Source organism: Orycteropus afer, unplaced genomic scaffold (assembly GCF_000298275.1).
Source record: "Orycteropus afer afer isolate SDZICR_OR568_19922 unplaced genomic scaffold, OryAfe1.0 scaffold00488, whole genome shotgun sequence".
In the NCBI taxonomy this organism is placed as follows: Eukaryota; Metazoa; Chordata; class Mammalia; order Tubulidentata; family Orycteropodidae; genus Orycteropus; species Orycteropus afer.
Window position 1 is genome coordinate 776,033 of NW_006922075.1, and position 23,330 is coordinate 799,362.

Below are 23,330 nucleotides of genomic sequence, written 5' to 3' on the forward strand. Positions count from 1 at the left end.
TTTTATTGTGATTTAGGTGAAAATATACAGAGCAAATTCATTTTCCATGCAACAGTTCACACATATTTTGTTTCATGAAATAGATTGCAATCCCCATAATGTAACAGCTCTCGTCCTACTTCCTCCCTGTGGTTACCTTTTCCCTGTGGCCTTCTTTCCTATGCATTTCTGCCCTCAGAGGTATCTCCCTGTGCAAAAACTGCCCTTCTAATCCGATGGTTGATCTAAGGAGTGTACCTACCTGGTGTAAATGTTCATCTTATACACCTGCTTTTTGTCTGACTGGAAGAAGAAGAAACAAATCTGTCTTAGAAAAAGTATTGCCAGACGTTCCTTAGGAGTGAAGATGGTGAGACTTCGTCTCATGTAGTTTGGACATGTTATCAGATGGGACCAGTCCCTGGAGAGGGACATCATGCTTGGTAAAGTAGAGGGTTAGCAAAAAAGAAGACACTCAATGAAATGGATTGGCACAATGGCTGTAACAATGGGACTGAGTTCAATTCCAGACCCAAAGGGTGACTAGGGGCCATGGTCTCAGGGGTTTTCTTATCTTTATCAGACAAATAAGCCTGGTCATTTTTTTTTTTTTTTAAGTTTTTTTTGTGATTTGGGTGAAAGTTTACAGAGCAAATTCATTTTTCCATACAGCAGTTCACATACACTTTGCCTCATGACATTGACTGCAGTTTCCCACAATGCAACAGCTCTCTTCCTGCTTCTTCCCCACAGTTACCTCCTTCCCTGTGTCCTTTCCTCCAAGCACTCCCATCCCTCAAGCTGTCTCCCTGTGCATACACAGCCCTTCTATTCTCCCATGATTGATCTCTCCAAGGAGTGTATCTACCTAATGTAAATGTTTAGTTCATATGCCTGTCTTTTGTTTGGCTGGAAGCCACAGGAGTTCAGTTCCAGACCTGAAGGGCAGCTAGGGTCCATACTCTCAGGGGTTCCACCAGGCTCTATCCCCTGGTCCCCCCCCCCTTTTTTTTTAATGATTTTGAGTTAGCCTGGTCGTTTTTTATGGTTTTGAGTTTTGTTCCACAGTTTTCTTCCACAGATCTCCTATGCTGATCTCTTTCTGAGTAATTGTCAGAGGTTGTTGGGCACCATCTAGTTCTGGTCTCAGGGTCATGTAGGCTGAGGTATGCATGGTTCACTAGTCCCTTGGACTAATTGTTTCCATTCCATGTATCTTTGGTTTTCTTCGTTCTTCTTTGCTCCAGATGAGGAGAGACCAATTGTTGTATCTTAGATGGCCTCTTGCAAGCTTTTAAAACCCCACTCATTACTCACCAAAGTAGGATATAGAATAGTGTTTTGGGGTAGACAGCACATTTCTTCTTATCACTGAATAATACTCCATTGTATGAATAGACCACATTTTGTTTATCCATTTACTAACTGAGGACCATCATAGTTACTTCCAGTTTTGGACAATTGTGAATAAAGCTTTTATAAACATCTATTTTCAGGCTTTTACATGGATGTAAGTTTTCAACTCATTTTGATAAATACTGAGGAGCACAACTGCTGAATCATATGGTAAAACTATGTTTAGTTTTGTAAGAAACTGGTTCCAGACTATTATCCAAAGTGACTGAACCAGTTAGCATTCCCCCTAGTAATGAGTGAGAGTTTCTCTTGCCCCACATCCTCACCAGTATTTAGTGTTCTCAGTGTTTTTTTTTTTTGGATTTTAACTATTCTAAGAGGTGTGTGAAGAATTGATGCATTTGAATTATGATGTTGGTGAAGAATATTGAATATACCATGGACTGCCAGAAGAACAAACAAATCGTCTTGGAAAAAATATACCCAGAATGCTTCTGAGGAGTGAAGATGACAAGAATTCCTCTCATGTAGTTTGGACTCATTATCAGATGGGACCAGTCTCTGGAGAAGGACATCATGCCTGGTAAAGTAGAGGGTTAGTGAAAAAGAGGAAGACCCTCTGTGAAATGGATTGGCACAATGGCTGTAATAGTGCGCTCACATATAACAACGATTGTGAGGATGGTGCAGGACTGGGCAGTGTTTCATTCTGTTGTATATAGGGTCACTGTTAGTTGGAACCGACTCAATGGTACCTAACCACAGCAACAACAATAGGTGTGTAAGGAACCCTGTGGCATGGTGGTTAAGCAGCTTTGATACTTAATGTACAAAATAGCTTCAGAAAGAGCACCTGGAGCCTATACGACTAGGAGACCAGAAGAACTAGATGGTGCCCAGCTACCAATGTCAGCCACTTGGAAGGGGATCTATGTAAGAGATCCTGGATAGAGAGGGAGAACAATGTGGACAAAACTCAAAATCATTTGGAGAAAGAAAAAAGGGGAGGGGGACCAGGTTGTCTGGTCTGATAGAGCTTGGTGGAACCACTGAGACTATGGCCCCTAGCTGCCCATCAGGACTGGAATTGAACCCACACCTCTGGCTTCCAGCCAAGAAAAAGTCAGGCATATGAGTTGAACGTTTACCTGAGGTAGATACACTCCTTGGAGAGAACAATCATGGGCGAAAGAAGGGCTGCTTATGCATAGGGAGGCAGCTCAGGGGGCAGGAGGGCATGGAGGGATAGACACAGGGAAGAGATAATTATCGGGAGGCAGTGGGAGGGGAGCTGTTGCATTGTGGTAAATTGTGGTCAATGTCATGAGACAAAGTGTATGTGAACTGCTGTATGGAAAGTGAATTTGCTCTGTAAATCTTCACCCAAATCACAATAAAAATAAAAAAATTTTTTTTTTAAAAAAAGAAAGAGCACCTGGACCCAGAGGCCCAAAATCAAAAGACTTCAAAAATATAGCCTGAGATATTTCAGGGCAGTCAGCCTTGTGAGAAAAACAAAATCTGCCGGTTGTTGGTGTTTTCCAGAGATGAGAGACAAGGCTCACAGTCATAACTTAGGGGCTTCTCTTTGTCCTTTTCATGGGTTAAGGAGCCCTGATCCTTGGGAATGAAATGTGTATACATAATCATCTGCTTTAGCTCAGCCTATATTAATTCTGTTTGCCCACTGAAAGTGGGCAGACTTTTGGAGTATTCCGAAACTCTATCAGTTACCCACTTATGCCTCTTCTCTCTTCTCTTGGTTTGACTGAATTGGCTCTGCGTTGCTCTGGGCACAGGCCCACATTTTTGGGTAACGACTTGGCTGCTAACTGAAAGGTTGGTAGTTCTTTATGAGAGGAAGATGTAGTAGTCTACCTCAATAAAGATTTGTAGCCTTAGAAACCCTATGAAGCAGTTCTACTCTGTCCTATAGTGTCACTGTAATTCAGAATCAACTTGATGACAATGGGTTTGTTTTTTGTTTTGGTATTAAGTGTGTAGTGACATCTCATTGTTGTTGTAACTTTAACCAGAAGATCTGCGGTTTGAACCCACAAGGCACTACACAGCAGAAAGATGAGGCAAGGCAGTCTGCTTCCATAAAGATTTACAACCTTGGAAACTATGGGGCAGTTATGCTTTGTCCTAGATCAAGCCAGAAGGAATTAATATCTTAACAATATTGAATCTTCTTATCCATGAACATTTATTTAGATCCTGGATTTCTTTCATCAGAGTTTGGTAGACACATTTGTGTTTTGAACTGTTTTAATAATTATATACCTGCTTCTTACTTATTGACTATTTCATATTCTAACACTTAGCATTTATAATACTCAACTCACTGCCATTGAGTCAGATCTGGCTCATAGCGACCCCTCCTTGGGTTTCCGAGGCAGTATCACTACAGAAGTAGATTGCCCAGTCTTCCTTCCAAGGAGTGGCTGGTGGGTTTGAACCACTAGCCTTCTGGTTAGCAGTCAAATGCCTTAGGCACTACGCCACCATAGCTTGACTATTTTAAGCATTAACAATGTATTGCTGGCAGTAATGAATGCCAAGGTAGAGGTGAGAGTAACACTGGCTGTGATTGTTAGTTATGTGTCAACTTGGCTGGGCCATGATTCTCAGTGGTTTGGAAGTTTTGTAATGATGTAATTTGACAGTAATGTAATGATGTAGTTATCCTATGTTTTGTGAGCTTATGTAGTCATCATCGATTTTCCCAAAATACCTATTTTTGAATAACAAGCTGGTCTTTGGAACTAACGATGTTGATGAATGAAGAGTGGGTGTATATCAATCTGGCTTCCTTTGTGAGCCTATATATAGGCAGTCCTGACTTACAGCATACTCTAGTTACACACTTAGGACTGTCCTTTTTTTTTTTTTGGTGTGTATTTTGTTGTTAGTAATATGTACGCATGTACTACATATGGTGTTGCAGCATGTAATTTACTGACGTTACCATTCTCATAGCAACCTCCGAAGAAAAATAAAGACCAGATTTATAAAGATACTAGTAATAGAAGGCAATAATCATGAAAATGAAAATTAAAAAAGAAGCAAAGCCTTCGACTTATGTCAGTACTGACTTATGACAGCTGTTGCAATGGAACCCCATCGTAAGTCGGGGACTACCTATATCTCGTTTTGTGCTTTTTAAAACATTTCTCTCAGAAAAGATCCTAAGCTTCACCAGACTACCAACAGGTTCATGGTCAGAAAAAAAAGAAAAAGGTAGAGATATGAATATTTTGCTCTAGATATCATTCAGTGAACAGTTTGTATTCTGGAAATGTGGAGGTGGGTGAGTGAATATAGTTTCTGGCATTGCTTTGTCAGTTCAACATTTGTTTTTTCCCAGAAGAACCAGCTTACCAAGTCCATATTACACATAGTGTGATTTTTGCATTTTAGGGTTGTCGAAAAGAATACCTGCTCCTAAACTGAACCAGAATATGCTGCCTACTGACTAATTCCTAAAATTAGATTATTGTAGTTTCCTGTCTCTGGTTTGATACTTAAGGAGAGGGAGCAATAAAAGAGACAGCCTCAATTTTTCATCTACAAAATGAGGAAAATATTAGCTTTTATGCAGAGCTGATGTAAGGATTACATAGGGCAATATATGTGCATCACTTAGCACAATGCTAACTCTTATATCTGATTAAGGAAATAGGGCCATCAATAAGTAGAGATTTGTATCTAGATCTCTCCTTTATCTGGTTAGGAGAGGTAAGAAGAGAAAAGATGCTAGAACTCAGAGGCAGGCCTATTCCTTCATAGACACTTGTCAGCTTTTAAGTTTAATGCATATCATACATGTTTGTGTTCATTCATTTTCTGATGAAAACTCTCAAAATTGTTAAAAGTGAAACAAAAAATACTTGTTCACTTCTGTCCTTTTATGAATTGTAACTGGGTAGTTCTCATTGACTTGAAGGAAATGAAATCTTTCCTCCGTAGATTTGTTAAAAGAAATACAACTCATTAATGATTTTCTGTTTTTGCTTTTTGTTTTAGGAAAAAAAAAAATTTCACCATCTGTGCAGTCTTCTTGAAGAAAACTAAGTCTAGAGGAATGATCATACATCAGTCTTGAAGATCAAGACTAAGCTGAAATTTAAAATGTTTTTCAGGGAAGAACAAAGCTTGACTTACACTTTTCTAATACTTTGTTTCCTGACACTAAGGCTGTCCACCAGTCAGAAGTGTTCCACCGAAAGTCTAGAAGATGTTGTCATTGACATCCAGTCATCTCTTTCTAAGGGAATCAGAGGCAATGAGCCTGTGCACACATTAACTCAAGAAGACTGCATTAATTCCTGCTGTTCAACAAAGAACATAGCAGGTAAATAATAGTCTTTTGACATCTGTTCATTCCCTTGTTGTGTGACATAAATAGCTGGTCAAGGTAGGTGAATAGTTCATGCGAGTTACAGGGTAGGTGGCAAAAGTCTGGTGGATATTTATCCATAGTGGGGTGAGTGGTGGATCAATGGTAGAATTCTCACCTTCCATGCAGGAGACCTAGGCTCAATTCCTGGCCAGTGCACCTTACGGGCAGCCACCACCTGCCTATCAGTGGAGGCTTGCTTGCTGCTGTGATGCTGAATGGTTTTCAGTGGAGCTTCCAGACTAAGACAGATTGGGAAGAAAGGCCTGGATCTGCTTCTGAAATCAGCCAGTGAAAACCCTATGGATCACAATGGTCCAGTCCACAGCTGATTATGGAGATGATGCAAGATCGAGTAGCATTTCACCCCATTGTACATGAGATTGCCATGACTTTGGGACCTACTTGATGACAGCTAACAACAGCACTAACAACTTATCCACAAATGTGCCCTCCATCCCCTAAGCTGAAAGTTACTGGTGAGTGTGTGGGTATGTATATTCCTCAGGTGACTGGGTAGAACAAAAGTTGAGAACCACTGGTGATGTGTTGTAGTAGGCATCTAGAATAGTGAAAATAATTCTATTTAAATCCCTAGATGCCATCATCATGGAGTATTGAATACAGTGTGATTTTACAAAGAATATTCATTAACAGGAAAATGCAGTTGAGATGAAAAATAAAATTCTAAATTCATAGGAAAATTAACATTTGATTTTTAAGTAGAAACACAAAACCTCTACTTCGTGTCCCTCTCTAGAGCTGGTGGCACAGGATGAAAGATGAAATCACTGGCCACTAGGTGTTGTAACTCTGAGGACTCTAAGGGGCATGGGAAGTCATGGAGTCTGACCTATTCACAGGACATAGCACGAAATCAAGGCTCAGAGGTTTGAAACAATGCCTTTGCATATTTCAGATGCCCTTGGTGGCATAAATTTTTACATGCTCAGCTACTAAAGGTTGGTGGTTCACGTCTACCCAGAGGTGCTTTGGGAGAAAACTGTCAATATATTTACAAAAGATCACAGCCATTACAAACCCTGTTGCATGGAGTCTACCCTGACACATGTGAAGTTACCATGAGTCAGAATTAACTTCAAGGCAACTGGTTTGGTTTGGTTTTGCACCTTATAGTCATGAAGTCTATGAGCTAAAAAGGAGGTATATATTTAAGTGAAACAAAGAATGGTTTTTAATTATGTTTGTGACCCTGTCCTAATTCTCAAAATGAAAAAGCTAATTTATTAAGTACCTAACAACTTGCTAGGAACTGGAGATACAGCACAGCAGTGGAGAAGATGATCAATGCCTTGCTGTCAAGGAGCACAGAGGAACTTAACCTTGGACTAGTGATACTCGCTTGACCTATTAGTCAACTAAATCAGATGTTTACTCTTAGATCTTTATTTATTTATTTATTTTTGCCTTTTATAATGGTCTTCTCAAATTGAGCAGTGTGCTTTGGGGCACTTTCATAGAAGTATTTATGGAAATTACAGAGATTTTATTTAAATTTTTACCTTTCCTTTAAATGTTGACATCAACATTTGAAATAGAAACACCATCTGCAAACAGAACTGAATACTATAAGCTTGAGTATTTCTTAGCAACATAGGAAATACTGCATTTTTCTTAGTTCCACATGGGCTTTTAGTGAATTAAAAATAAATAAATAAATAATTATGAGGCTTTGCTGCTTTATTCTACAAGCAAGAGTTCAATTACTGCTTTATTGTAAACAAAGGTACCTGTGGGTCTCTGTTAATAGATCTCTAGCTTTTTATTGAGCAATGATTTTTAACTGCTTAGAGTTCACGAAACACTTTGATAATTTGATTATAACCATAGACTCTAGAAAAAAAAAAAAACATCACCTTTACAGTCTTCTTGAAGCAAACTAAGACCAGAGGGATGATCATACATCAGTGTTGAAGATCAAGACTAAACTGAAATTTAAAATGTTTTTGATTGTAGCCAGAGACTCTAGAAAAAAATGTACATAAACACAAAAGACACATAATTTTGCATACAACTTGGGGAGCATATGAACCTACCCCTTTACCAAAGTGCCAAAAAAGAACAGTATTGCAGAATTTTCTCAGTGTTGAAAAGGAAAAGCTAGAACCTGAGAAGTAGAGAAATGACAAAATAAAACCCCTTCAGAGTTGCTATGAAGTCTTATTCCCCACGGGAAGGTAGAGTTGGGGGGCCGGGGTTGATCCCTGACGATTACGTAACTAGAACTGGTTGTGATGGCTGCCAGAGCACACATTTTTAATAATTAGCCTATATTTCCCCATACCCTTCAACTTCACCACGGAGGTAAGGAACCCTAATTTTAGCTCAAGTCTCATAGGCCTTGGAGTGAGACCTTTGTGCCAGATTGAGGCCAAACCCAATTCTAAGCCATAATGAGTAGAGAGAATAATTTCTACTGGTTGGTTGGAAGAGAGAAAAAGAGACAGAAATGAAAGTTAAGAGTTACAAGGAAGCAAAATAGAACAGCAGAAATGGTAGGAAGAGGGAAAATGGGAAGGAAGGATCAAAAGAATAGTCCTGATAAAAATGAAAAGATAAACTTTGTATTCCATACACTAAGATCCTTTATGGAATGAGGCATGATATGTATGATGATTGATTTACTGAACCCACCCAAGAAAGCCAGGCTTATGGCTTTATCAGAGGCTTTGAAGCCTTCAGGATACAAGAGAGAAATGAAATCATTAGGGTTAAATCCACTTCTTAAGTCCTATCTCAGTAAGTCATACAAAGGTTAAATAGTCATTATTTCTCTCTAAATTTTGATGGCTTTTTTTCTTTTTAAGCAAATAAAAGGCTTATTTCTAAAGAATTAAGTGTACTCTTAAAAATTAGTTTTGCTAAAGAGTACCTTCATTCAGATTTTAAAAGCTAATGTCTCTAAAAATTGTTTTAAGTGTTTAAATAAAGGAAAAGGAAATGATTCAGCAGTCGGCAAGCAAGTGAACAAAAGTATTTGTATTGGGCACCAGAAAAAATCAAGTTCTTCCTGCTTGCCAGACTCTGTAAAAATTACTATTTCAATAATGCACATGAAACCTCTCTTTGCAGGAGACAAAGCATGTAACTTGATGATCTTCGACACTCGAAAAACAGCTAGACTACCCAACTGCTACCTGTTTTTCTGTCCCAGTGAGGAAGCCTGTCCACTAAAACCAGCAAAGGGACTTAAGAGTTACAGGATAATTAGAGGTAATGAAAATGTTACTCTTTTTCTTTTGTGATTGGAAGTACTTCAGAGTAAGTTGATGTGAAAGATTTTCTACAAGTCTAAATAATGCTGTCAAAAGGGATCACAAATATAGAGGCTTGCCAGAAAATATCATGATTTAAAATTCAGTTTATTAAACCAATTTTTTTTTTCTAAATCATAGCCTATTTTTTTTGTGTGTGTTTTGATTTTGCTTTTACCTTCATTAGATAAAAACACACAGGCCTTTTATGAAAATTTTGAAACAGCTCTTTAGAACAACGTTGGCAACACTGGAATAAGAGTATAGGTCTCTAAGATGACTGTTTTGAAAGGGGTAGGACCCACATGAATATATAAAAACTCTAGTATGTTTTCTATTGGGTTACAATTATTTTATAATCATATTTGAAATCAGACTCTCTGGATTTTATTGTCTAGACCTGGCAGGACATGATATATATTCATCAGATACTTTTTTTTTATTGTGATTTGGGTGAAGATTTATAGAGCAAATTCACTTTCCATACAGCAGTTCACATATACTTTGTCTCATGTCATTGACCACAGTTTACCACAAAACAGTTCCCCTCCCACTTCCTCCCCATAGTTACCTCTTCCTAGTGTTCATCCTTCCATATACTCCTGCCCCCTGAGCTGTCTCCCTGTGCACAAGCAGCCCTTCTTTCTCCCATGATTGTTCTCTCCAAGGAGTGTATCTACTTGAGGTAAATACTCAACTCATATGCCTGTCTTTTGTTTGGCTGGAAACCACAGGTGTGGGTTCAATTCCAGACCTGAAGGGCACCTAGGGACCATAGTCTCAGTGGTTCCACCAGGCTCTATCAAACCAGCAAACCTGGTCCCCATCTTTTTGTTTTTTCTCCAAATGATTTTGAGTTTTGTTCCACATTGTTCTCCCTCTCTATCAAGGATCTCCTACATAGATCCCCTTCCAAGTGGATGACAGTGGTAGCCGGACACTCGAAGTTCTTCTGGTCTCATAGTCGTATAGGCTGCAGATTGGTTGGTGTACCAGTCGCTAGGGCTAATTGTTTCCATGAATTTTGGTTTTCTTCATTCTTCTTTGCTCTGGACGAGGAGAGACCCATCATTGCATCTAGATGGCAGCTTGCTAGCTTTTAAGATCCCAGTCGCTACTTGCCAAAGTAGGAGGTGGAACAATGTTTTGTATAGTATGTTATGCCAGTTGAGCTTGATGTCCCCTGCAACTATGGTCCCAAGCCCACAGGTTCAACTACTCGGTCGCTCTGGGTAGCTGGCTGTGACCAAGCAGTGACCACAACCTTGCCCGTTTCAGCTCTACTATACACCTGGGAATTCTGATCATTCACATAAACTTATAGGACCATTATTTGCCAACCCTATATATGTTCTTGAATAAACTCCCCATTTCACAGATATACCTAATCGTTTCACCTGTCCACCCACATCAGATACTTATTGATCATTTACCATGCACTAGATTCCGTGCTGGGCACTAAAAATAAAGTCTCCGTGTTCATGTGCTTATATGTCACAGCTGAAAAAAAAAAAAAATAGTATTTGGATATGTCTTGGTGAGATTTGGCATAAGGAGCTCTGGTGTCTTAAGTGTCTAAGTGTCTAAGGCACTTGACTGCTAATCAGAAGGCTTGCTGTTCAAACCCACCAGCCACTCCTCGGAAGGAAGATAGGGCAATCTACTTCTGTAGTGATACTGCCTCGCTATGAGTTGGGGCTGACTCGATGGTACATAACAACAACAACAACAAGTTTTCATAGAGCAGGATGAAATGCTTTCAGTATCAAATTTCCTTTTATGTTTTAGAAAGTGTTTTATCCTCTTAATTGGTAATAATATTATGCTTGTTCATTTATGCAATAGATAACAAATATTATTTAGTATCTACTATGTGCCTGTGGAAGGAGCCCGGGTGGTGTTCAGCTGCTAACTGAAAGGCCAGTGAGTCAAACCTAGTAATTGCTCCACAGGGAAAAAAGACCTGGCTATCTGCTTCCTTAAAGATTATAGCCTAGGAAACCCTATATGGCAGTTCTTCTATGTCCTTTAGAGTTGCTATGAGTTGAAATAGACTCAATGGCAATGAATTTGGTTTAGTTTGGTTTGGTTATGTGCCTATAAGGTTTACAATGATTTTTTTTTACTCAAAGAATTTGGTCTTTATACTTAGTTCCTGAGAGGTAACTTCAAAAACCTTGGAATTTACCTAGTGATCAGTGTCTTTGTTACCCATTTAGGGCCCAGACCACAGTTATTGTTATGGATTGAATTGTGTTACCCAAAAATATCTGCTGTTAATCCTAACATCAATGCCTGTGGTTATAATCCCATTTGGGAATGGGTTACCTTTGCTATATTAATGAGGCAGGATTAGTGTAGGATTTGTCTTGAGTCAATCTCATTTGAAATATAAAAAAGATTAAACAAGTGAGCAGAGGGAATATGGGGGAAAATTGATGCCAAGCCACAGGGAGATCTCAAGGAACCAGGAAACGGAAGCTGAAGAGACAAGGACCTTCTGCCAGAGCTGCCAGAGGAGAAGCCTTTCCCCAAGGCTGGCACTCTGAATTTGTCCTTGTAGCCTCCTAGAGTGAGAAAATCCATTTCTGTTTGTTAAAGCCATCCACTTTTGGTATTTCTGTTATAGCAGCATTAGATAACAGACAGAATTTGATATTGGAAGAGTGGGGTGCCTCCCCAACAGGTACCTAAAATGTGAAAGCAGTTTTAGAACTGAATAATGGGTAGAGACTGAAAAAGTTTTAAGGTACCTGATAGTGAAAACCTAGATTGCTTGAAAAGACTGTTGGTAGAATTATGGATGTCAAAGGCACTTCTGGCGAGGGTACAGAAGGAGTGAGGAGAGTTGTAGAGAAAGTCTCTATCGTCTTAGAGAATACATACAGTGCCAGCAACAGAACGTTGCTAGAAATGTGGACGTTAAATGTGCTTCTGGTGAAGCTTTAAAAGAAAATGATGAACATGTGATTGGACGATGGAAGAAGAGTGATGTTGTTTTTTATGTAGTGGCAAAGACTTGTCTGAATTATGTTCAAATATTTAGTGGAAGAAAGAACTTGTAAGTGATAAAATTAGGTATCTGGCTGGTGAGATTTCTAAGCAAGATCTTAAAGGGACCATGTGGTTTCTTCTTGCCACTTAGAGTAAAATGTGAGAGGAAAGAGATGGATTAAAAATGAAGTGTACAAAATGAAAATAAAGCTTAAAGAAAATTCTGTTGTACAAGCTAAGGACACATGTCCTAGAATGTTCACCAAGATGTGGCTACACAATCTTTTGTTAAAGAGGTTAAGCCTGTGACTGACGGATCTAACCAACTACCACAGCAGAAGACTCATTGGTTCAGACTGAAGGGGATAGAGAAAGAACAAAAGGAAAGAATTCTTGTCTGCCTCTTGGAATTCTACAGGCAGGAAACAGGCCAAAGGAGCTCCAATCCCTGGAGCAGCTTGAAGATCAGCAGAACTGTTGGAAGGAGCATGGGAAGCAGGGCCTACTGGGTTTCAAAGAGTGGGGCCACAGCCTCCTAGGTTTCATAGAGTCAGATCTTTGCCAACTCAGTTCTGAAGTTGGGGCTGCTCTTAAGATGTACCGGGCAGATGGGGCCACCATTAAAAGCTGAGAGGGCAAGGCTTCCCTGCCCAAGGGGCAGAAGAATGGGGTCTGCAAGGAGATGAGGTCACCATGTGGATGGACTAGGAGAATGAGGCTGCCTAAAGCCAAATGATGCATTTGAATTGTGTTGGTGAAGAATACTGAAAATACATGGACTGCCAGAAGAACAAATAAATCAGTCTTGAAGAAACTACAGCCAGCTGCTACTTAGAAGCAGGAATGGCCAGACTTTGTCTCGCATACATTGGTCATGTTGTCAGAAGGGACCAATCCCTGGAGAAACATACCATACTTGGTTAGCGAAGAAGGGGAAGACCCTCAGCGAGGTGGATTAACACAGTGGGTGCAGCAGTGAGCTCAAGCATAGCAAAGAGTGTAAGGATGGCACAGGATCGAGCAGTATTTCCGTCTGTTGTACATAGGGTTGCTATGAGTTGTAACCAACTCAACAGGACCTAACGACAAAACCAAGGGAGCAGAGTTGCCATCCCAGGCCTGGAAAGCAGAACTGAAGCTCAAGGCTGGGGGGCCTCTACCCAGAATCCAGAGGATGTGGCCAGCACCCAGAGTCTGGAGGGCAAGGCCATTGACCAACTGGTCTCAGAAAAGAGAGGATTATTGTTAAGCCTTGAGAGCGAATGTGATTTGTTCTGCTGGGTTTTGGATTTGCTTGGTGCCTGTTACCCCTTCTTTCTCTCCAGTGTCTCCCATTTGTAATGAAAATGCCTACCTTGTGCCTATTCTATCCTGTACTTTGGAAACAGATCACTTGTACTCAAGTTTCACAGATGAAGAGAAATTTTATCCCAGGATAGAATATGCTTAAAATCCTACCTGTATTTGATTTAGATGATTCATAAGAGGACTTCTTTTCAGAAGTTGGAGTTGATTTAATACTTTTGGGATGCTGTGATGGGGTTAATGTGTTTTGCATGTTGCAAAGACATGAATTTGGGTGAATTTGGCCAAAGGGTGGAATGGAGGCCAGAGGGTGGTATTTCTGTTATAGCAGCACTAGATAACTAAGAGGAGCTCTGGTGGCCTAGTGCCTAAGGCATTTGACTGCAATCCAGAAGGCTGGTGGTTCAAAACCAGGAGCCACTTCTCAGTAGGAAGATTGGACAATCCACTTCCATAGAGAGACCGCCTGGGAAACCCAAGGAAGGGTCACTGTGAATTGGGATCTACTCGATGGCAGTGAGTTTGGTTTTGGTTTAAGATAACTAAGACACCTACCTAACAGATTATGCTAATGAGGTGACTCTTAGGTTAGGGCTGGCCAGACCAGAAAAATGCACCATGTGATAACAACAGTATCATGGGTTGGGGAGATAGGAGGTTGAGTTCAACAACATGATCAATGATTCAGTCAGTCATGCCTAGATAATTAGGCTCCAGTGAAAGGTCTGGACATTTACTCTTCATGAGCTTCCTGGTTGATCAAAGACTTTGGTGCTTGGAGGGTGACATGCTTCTTTTTTTGGGGACATGGACGCTCCACCTCAGGACTCTCCTAGACCTTGTCCTATGTATCTCTTCACTTGCATCCTTTTCACTATAATAAACCTGTAATAATAAGTATAGCACTTTCTTGAGTTCTATGAGATGTTCATTATCAAACCAAAGAAGTAATGGAAATGAGTGGTCAGATATGAGGGGGCCCTGGAGTCCCTGAGCTTACAATTGGCATCCTGAGGGAGTAGAGGGAAGTTTGTAGCCAGCAGGTCAGAAGAGAGGGTGATGTGGGGACTCACAAACTTGTGGCTGGTGTCTGAAATCTTGGGCAAACATGGCAATCAGGAGCACTTGTGAGATCTGACCCAGTTCTGGTAGTTAGGGCCAGAGGAAGAAGTACTGCATTTGTACTTGGTATGAGAACAGAATTGAATTGTGTTGGGTTGGCCCAATTTAGTGCCAAACACTTATGAAGTCCTGAGGATACAACACTATACACAAAAAATAAGGCTCTTACCTTTGAAGCATGTGTTCTAGGAGGAGAATAAATAATCAAGAAAAATATAATATAGTCATAAATGCTATTCAGAGAATTGAGATAGGACAGAGTCATAGATAATCACTGAGTGGACTCGCTCGAGTAGTAGGTGATCAGGAGAAACATCTGTAAACATCTGTAACCCTAAGCTGAGAGTTGAACAGCAAGAAGGAGCAGATGTGAGAGGATCGTGGGAAGATTTTCCAGGCAGAGGAAATAGCCTATTTCAGGCTCCTAATGCAGAGTGATACTGGGGTGTTTGAAGTGCAAACACTGTAATCCCAGCATGATTGACACATAGTGAGCCTTGCAGAGAGTGATAGGAGAGAAGGGCCAGATCCCATGAAGCTTTGAAAACCAGGATGTTGTTCTTAGGTGCCATTGAGTCTATTTTTGGCTCATAGCAATGCCATGTGACGAGTAATTACTCTATAGGGTTTTCTAGACTATAATTTTTACAAGGGCAGGTCGCCAAGTCTTTCTCCTGCTGCGCTCCTAGCTAGGTTCGAACCACCAACTTCAGTTATCAGATGAGTGCTTAACAGTTGTGCCACAATGGCTCCTAACCAAGGTAGGGAGTTTTTATTTTATTTGTATGATTAAAAAAAAAAACAAACCTCACTGCCACCAAGTCAAACCAACTCATAGCGACCCCTCCTTGGGTTTCCAGGCATATGACATTGTGCTATGGAAGTGATTTTTCAAAGCTGTTCTGTTGGGAATGGACAGAGACACAATAGCAAGCAGGAAAGTGAAAAGAGTAGTTAGGACATGGGGTGAGATCCAGGTGAAAGATGATGGTGCAGACCAGGGAGATGGTAGAGGAGAAAGAGAGAAGTAGACATATGGACTGTTTCAGAGGGACGGCTGACAGGACATGCTGATGGAATTGATTTGGGGCCCAAGGAAAAAAGATGTGTCCAGGCCAAGTCCTAGTAGCTGAATGATGGTCTCCTAGACTAAGTTGGGGAAGATTTGAGGAAAAGTAGTTTGAGGATTGGGTGATGGAGTGGGATCAAGGTTCTCTTTTGGCTACATTAAATGTGAGTTACTTTGAGGACTGATACTGCCCAGGTACCCGAGCACTGATTGTTTCATCCTCTTGGTGAGGCTGTATGCCTGAGTGTTGTCCATGAACTGAGAAAGCCTGATGTATCAAACACTCCCTTAAACAGGAACATGAAGCAGATTATTTGCTAAATTCTCCTGAATAGTAACATAAGCCCAAATATAAAAAGATACAACATAGCACAAATTAGGCTTCTCAGAGTGTGGAAGATTTTATCTTGCATGAATAGTGCTGTGCCTTCCTTCTGCCCTGTAGGGGCTTCAGCAGCCAAGGAAGCTGCCACCATTCTGTGTGACTCCTTCACTTGTGCTGTATATATACCGTTGGCAAAAACATTGGTTAGTGTAGGTGTGGGTGTGGCTTGTCTTGTTTCTCTTTGATCACCCAGCACATTGTCCAGGGTTGGTGTCTAGGCAGAGTTGAACATTCCAATCTCAGTTTCCAAGGAGAGGTCAGGGCTCAAGACGCTCCAGGTGCCCCTGTAATTTGAACATTGGACGTCACATTCTACCTCTGTTATGTCATCTCCCTCGCCTTCCTTCTGCTTTCAGTGCATACTCCTCATGTCTGTCGTCTATTGCAGTTAAAAGCAGAATGTTAAAAAAAAAAGAGTATAGATAATTACTTCAGTAATTGCACTTCTGAAGAATTTATAGTAAGGAACAAAAAAGAAAAATTTAAAGAAGGAAAACGCTATTGGCATGAACCTATTGATTGTATCATTAGTTTTAAAAGTGGAAAACTTGAAGTGGCATAAATGACCAGGGAATGGGTGGGTAAATTATTGTGGGTCCACTTGAGGGAATACAATGCAGATATAAAAAATAAGTTTTGAGTATATAAATAAACAAAATTTTATCTAAATTTCAGGTGAAAAATACCAGTTGTTTTGCAATTACATAAAAATAGATTTTTTACTCATAAGGCACACAGAAATAATAACAGTTGCTAGGATATGGTGATCCATGGAAGATGAGGCATTCCGCTCAATGGAGGTCGTGATGAGTTGGAATCAACTTGATAACAGTGAGAGTTTTTTGAAGATATGATGATAGAAATGATAGCTGAATTTATTTTCTGTTTTTCACAATACTTCTGTAATGTTATTGATTTTATAATGCATGTATAAAAGAGGAAGAATGAGTTAAAGATTCTGTCTAATGGAAATGGAAGAAAAGGAAACTTGGCACTTGCATAAACCTTTCAATAGCAAGTGTGCCCATTGCTTTTCCAAGGTTGTAAATCTTTACAGAAGTAGATTGCCTTATCTTCCTTGCATGGAGCAGCTGGTGGGTTTGAACCACTGGCTTTCTGCTTAGCAGCCAAATGGCTTACCCACTTTGCCACCAGAGCTCCTAAGTGTGAAGGTAAAACCAAACCAAAAACCAAACTCACTGCCATCGAGTCGATTCTGACTCATAGCAACCCCTCCTTGGGTTTCCGGGGCAGAATCTCAACGGAAATAGATTGCCCAACCTTCCTTCAGAGGAGCAGCTAGTGGGTTTGAACCACCAGGCTTCTGGTTAGCAGTTCAATGCCTTAGGCACTAGGCCACCAGAGCTCCTAGTGTGAAGGTGGTGGTTGTTGTTATGTGCCATCAAGTCGGATCCGACTCATAACGACCCTTCCTTGGGTTGCCGAGGCAGTATCACTACAGAAGTAGATTGCCCAACCTTCCTTCCAAGGAGTGGCCGGTGGGTTTGAACCGCCAGCCTTCTGGTTAGCAGTCAAGTGCCTTAGGCACTATGCTACCAGAGCTCCCAGTGTGAAGGTAATGAAATGGAAAAAAAGTATACAACTGTTCTTATAGTAGCCACCAGGGGGCAGCATTCACTCAGAACAAGTTGATTGTCAGCTAGGGCAAAGTGGGACCAACCCTAGATAAAGCGAGCAATGGACTGTTTATATCTACAGGATGTTTACGAATTGTGTTTGTAATTCAGAGTGAATATTTATTAATCTGCCTCTGTTGATAGATCAAGATTATCCCATTAAAGTGAATACCCAACTCCTTTTTGGAGTTAAATTAAGTATAAACATCTATTTGATAGTTTATTGCCAGATGAACCCTATTTCCTATAACTGATTGACTCAGTTTAGTCTATATATTTATAGACTAAAAATTTGAAAGATGACATGGACTCTGTTTATCCTACAAAATCACTGCAGCTTGGTATCTTTTTGTTTTGGATGGCTTTGGGGTATGTCATTTCCACTAAGGGCTAGAAGAATAAGGGAATTCAGAAATAGAATAAATCGGGAGTCTGTTTGCTCAGCTGGTTTCAAGTAATAGTCTGTCCCTAATTTTTTCACTCAGTGAAGTCACTTGAAAATAAAACTCAAAAGAGGAGTTGAGACCAGAGGGCCGTTTTCCAGGGAAAATACCACACCTCATTGGCAAACATCAGTGGGCCAAATGAATGGCGCAGGTGTCGGGGATCCTGCGTGGTTCCGGGACCTTTGCCCGTAGATGAATCTTATCAAGAAATGGGACCAGCCCTAGCTTTGCTTTATTTATGAGCTTGCATTCTTAAGAAGGAAAACACCTGTTTTGGCCATTTTTTCCAATGACCTTTTAAATTCTTTTTTCACACACATCACAGAACATTTACTTATTAGTCCTTTTTTTTTTTTTTTTAACTTTAAAATGAATTAAGTTGATACTTGCCCTTTTTTCAAATATCTGATTCTACTTGAAACTATGGTGTTATTCTTGTTGTATGCCATGGAGCTGATTTACATTCATAGCACTCCCATGTGACCCCGTAGGGTTTTCTAGGCCATGATCCATTGTGTGGGTTAAAACCACCAATCTTTGGTTAACAGCTGAGCACTTAACCATGGTGCCATCAGGTCTCTTTTACCTAAAAATACAGATGGTGTTTATCACATGGTGATGCTATCTGTGAATGTGATATCATCTTGTAGCAAAAACTTCTTTTTTGTCAGCATTATTAGAGGAAAGAGGAACTTCAGGGATCCAAGTTCTATTTTAGAGTAGAGAATATTGTATCTAGAATGGAGCTCTGGTGGCACAGTGCCTCAAGCATTTAATTGCTAACCAGAAGGTTGGTGGTTCAAACTCACTAACTGCTCCACAGAAGGAAGATGGAGCAATCTACTTCTGTAAAGATTTACCACCTTGGAAACCCAGTGGGGGTCACTGTGAGTCAGAGTCCACTCGATGGCAGTGGGTTTGGATTTTTTGGTTTGACTATCTAGAGCAGGACCTCTGGTAGCGTAGTGCCTAAGGCATTTGACTGCTAACCAGAAAGGCTGGTCGTTCAAACCCACCAGCCACTCCTCAGAAGGAATGTTGGGCAATCTACTTCCATAGTGATACTGCCTCAGAAACCCAAGGAGGGGTCGCTATGAGTCTGGCCCAACTCAATGGCACATAACAACAACAACAACATCAGAGCAGGGGTTGGCAGACTTTCTCTGTAAAGGGCCAGCTAGTAAATATTTTAGGCTTTTCAGGCCAGTGTTGTAGGCTTTGTGGGCAGTCCTTGTAGTGCAAAAGCAACCACAGACAATATGTAAGTGAATGAGTATGACTGTATGCCAATAAAACTTTATTTATGGATGCTGAGATTTGAATGTAATTTTCACATTTCACAAAATACTTGATTTTTTTTTCAGCTACTTAAAAATGTAGAAACCATTCTTAGCTTGCGAGCCATACAAAAACAGATGACAGGCTAGATTTGGCCTGAGGGCCATAATTTGCCGACCTCTGTCCTAGATTGATTAATATGTGATAGTTCTAAAGGATCTCTTAGAGAAGTGATGCTTAGAGAGTAGGCAAAAGATGTTGCAAATCTGAAGTTGCTTCTGGATATCTTTGTTTAGGAGAGAGGAGAGAGAGGGAGCCATAATGCTAGGAAATTCCTCTGCTGCTTATGTTTTCTGCAGTTCTCACCTAAGTGAAATTGTTAGCCAAGTAGCTAAGTATTATAGAACCAAAAACCAAACCAAACTGGCTGCCACTGAATTGATTCTAACTCATAGCGACCCCCATTGGATTTCCGAGGCTGTAAATCTTTATGGAAGTAGATTGCCCCATCTTCCTTCCGCGGAGCGGCTGGTTACCACTGACCTTCTGCTTAGCAGCCAAATGCCTTATCCACCACACCACCGGGGCTTCATTCCTGGCACCTGATTAACAGGATTTTTTTCTGCTTGAGCTTATTAACAAAATTCTAAATAGTCTAGCATAAGAAGGGTCTAAAGCTGGTTCTTCCTCAGCAGGAATCAGGAGTGTTTGATTTTCTGCTCTTTATGTTAGCAACTTGGCCAAAATTTCTAGCACATCATGATTTTAAAGATCGTTCTCATTGTCCTCAAAACCCAAGACATTGGTTCTAAGATTCTGTTCTTTGAGAGTCAAGATGAAATCTCCCAGATTGTCTCCTTTCCCTGAATGTGGTGCTGAAACTATACATCCCTGTCACTTAACTGGAAAATGTCATCAGCCTTCTTCTGCTGCTGCCTTGGCCTCAGCGCCTTCAGAGAAAACCAGACCCTCCCGGCTCCTTCCCCTTGTTCCCTGTCAAAGCAGCCCTCACAGGGCTTTGCCTCCTCTTCTCCACACCCGTTTTCTTGCCTCTTGCCCCCCACTGTGAAATCTCTAATGATTGCTTGCTTCCCCAGTTGTCAGCTGTGTCCAACTGTCATGTCCTGTAGGATTGGGTCTCATGCAAGCTTCTCCCTGACAGTCCAGTTCTTGTTGCTGCAGTCTCAGACAGATCTTCCTGCCCTCATCACCTCTGCTCAGCTTTCTTCCCCAGCTTTGACCTTGTAATCATTCTCATCTCCCTAAACTTCTTCCTGTCCATGCTGAGCTGCTCTTTGCTTCCCTCCTTGGACATCCCTACCCTTCCTTAATTTGCCTGATCCTCCTTCACACATTTCTGTTCTCGTCTGTCCTATCATCTTAGAAATAAATTACAGCATCATCTGGGGGAGAGACAGTGCTACCAGGTTCTGTTTTAGCAATTTGTATTTTTTCATTTTGCAAAAGTTTCAATGAAATGTCAGGCATCAACAGTTTGGAGACTTATTGAACAAGCTGATGTGTTTCTAGTTTTTAATCTACTTCAACATGGAAATGGAGTGTGTGCATGGTGCAAACAGTTAACATGCTCGGCTGATAACTGAACGGTTGGTGGTTTGAGCCCACCCAGAAATGCCTTGGAAGAAAGCCCTGGCAATCTTCTTCCAAAATATCAGCTTTTGAAAACAGCACGGAACACAGTGCTGTTCTGGCACTCATAGGATCTCCATGAATCAGAATTGGCTTGATGGCAGCTGGTTTCACATGGAAATAAAAAGTCTTCCTTTTATTTTCTTTATGTTTTCAGATTTTCCATCTTTGACCAGAACTGACTTGCCAAGTCAAGAGCTAGCCCAAGAAGATTCTCTCTTACATGGCAAGACTTCACAAGCAGTCACTCCCATACCTTCTCATCTGACAGGTCATTCAAAGCCCGCTGATGCTATATGGAAAGATACACTTTCTCAGAGGTTTGGAGCCTCAGATCACTTGGAGAAAGTATTCCAGATTAATCAAACGAGTATACAGTTTCCTGTTTATAAAGAAAAAGGCCAATCTCTGAGTTCACAGTTTTCCCCCAAACAAAAAATAGCTCATCAGCTGCTTGAAAATATGACTCTATTCCCAACCACAGTGACTGCTGTTTCTCCACATACCATCTCCGTTACTCCAAAGCCTGCAGTTCTCCAACCTACCAACCCTTCAGTGATACCTGCTATGACTTCTCAACCTCAAGTAGCCACCACGCTTCCACCTGTCACAACCATTACTTCTCAGCCTCCCACAGCCCTTGTTTCTACACTTTTTACGAGTGCCATGATTACATCCCTAGCTAGCACGACTACAATAGCAGTTCGGACTTCCACCTTTCAGACACCTACCATCTTGAAAGTCACCTCAGAAATGGTGCCTTCTAGAGAAATCTCTAACCTAACTTTGAACACAGGAGATGCACACAACTTTGCTACACTTCCTGTGTCAAATGTGGGTTCCTCTGCTACAAATAAAACTGCTACCCAGAAAAATAGGAAGGCCAATCTAGGCAGTTCCTCACAAAACAATGTTCCAGAAAGTCAATATGGCTTTCCCTTTGAAAAGTGGCTCCTCGTTGGAACCCTGCTCTTTGGTGTTCTGTTCCTGGTGATAGGCCTCGTCCTCTTGGGTAGAATGCTCTCAGAATCCCTCCGTAGGAAACGTTACTCACGACTAGATTATTTGATCAATGGCATCTATGTTGACATCTAAGGATGAAGCTGCATGCCTCCTAACTCATTTAGTAACTAGTAGCACAAATGCATGCTTTCTGCTAACTCATTGATCTTAGCAGGAGGTTGTATTTGAAGTCAGGAAGATGCCCCCTACCACTTTCTTTTTTGTTTGTTTTTTGGAAGAAGGGGGAAAAGAACCAAATTAGGTAATATGGATGATCTGTCTCTGAAACATTTGCTGAAAACAAATCACTACCTAAAATAATAAATTGCCATATAAAATGAAAAACTCAACTGGCTAGATGCAAGGGAATGCTTATGATTTCTAGGTTCGTTAATATTTCTGGTTCCAGATAAAGTCAACTGTTTATGATATTAGTTCTAATGGATTCACTTAGCTTTTAAATGAACTCCATTAAAACTTATTCCAGATGTATTTCCTTCCAATTAAATATTTGAATAAATCTTTTGTTACTTAGTAATGTTCTTGTAGATGACACATCCAGCTGGATAACTTTCAGTTTATTCCCATCAGCAAAATGATTAAATGATGAAAATATGTGTTCCAAGCTTAAATGACAAATAGCGCCCCCCCCCCTTTCCCATCAATGAGCAAAGAGGTTCCTTTGGGAGAATTCTAAAAGAATTCTAGCCTACACAGAGACAGTGATAAATCAGTTCTGCTAAATGGGCAAGGCCCTTTTGGGTCTGTTCTGGTTAACTTTTTTTTTTTAAAAAAGGAACATTACATGAGCCTACTGAGTTAAAATATCTCAGATACACAAATGTATCAAGGCAGCAGTTTACTAGGATTCATAGGATTTGGGGGGAGGGAGGAATGGGCAGTTACTATTTAAGGGATACTGAGTTGCTGTTTGGGGTGAGGAAAAACCTGAAATTAGATAGTGGTGATGTACAACATGGTGAATGTAGTTAATGTCATTGAATTATACATTTAAAAATAGTCAAAATGATCAAAAATTGCTTTGAAACAAAGGTGAGAAGGTAAGGGAGAGGGAAAGTAGACTAATGGAAACAGAACAACCATAACTGAAATAATAGAAGGTTCATGAGTGTAACCAATGTCACCAAACAATTTATGTAGAGATTGTTGAATGGGAACCTAATCTGCTGTGTAGACCTTCACCAAAAACACATAAAATATTATTTTTTAAAGTAAATCCTTCACTTGTACTTCATAATTGAGTGAAATCAAATGCATACAAAACAACTAATCTTCAGCATAGAAACAATTTACTGTAATCAAAGACACATGGAAACAATTAGTCCAAGAGACTAGTAGTGGACCTCAGTCTACAGGACCATGACTAGAAGAACTAGACGGTGTCCAGCTACCACTGCCAACCACTCAGG

At 40.5% G+C, this 23,330-nt stretch overlaps 1 protein-coding gene across 1 annotated transcript; it reads left to right on the top strand.

Annotated features, from left to right (window-relative positions):
• Positions 1–5,469: 5,469 nt before the first annotated feature.
• On the top strand, positions 5,470–21,993 carry MANSC1 (MANSC domain containing 1). Its single transcript, XM_042782842.1, has 4 exons — positions 5,470–5,507; positions 5,610–5,692; positions 8,831–8,971; positions 21,056–21,993. The coding sequence occupies exons 1-4, from the start codon at positions 5,470–5,472 to the stop codon at positions 21,991–21,993; spliced, it is 1,200 nt and encodes a 399-aa protein (XP_042638776.1).
• The last annotated feature ends 1,337 nt before the right edge of the window (positions 21,994–23,330 follow it).

Excerpts from the sequence above, each read along its gene's own strand:
- MANSC1 (XM_042782842.1), top strand. The coding sequence starts at position 5,470 with ATGTTTTTCAGGGAAGAACAAAGCTTGACTTACACTTT. Across the intron at positions 5,508-5,609 it reads CAAAGCTTGACTTACACTTT|GGGAATCAGAGGCAATGAGC; the intron begins TCTAATACTTTG and ends ATCTCTTTCTAA. Across the intron at positions 8,972-21,055 it reads GAGTTACAGGATAATTAGAG|ATTTTCCATCTTTGACCAGA; the intron begins GTAATGAAAATG and ends TTATGTTTTCAG.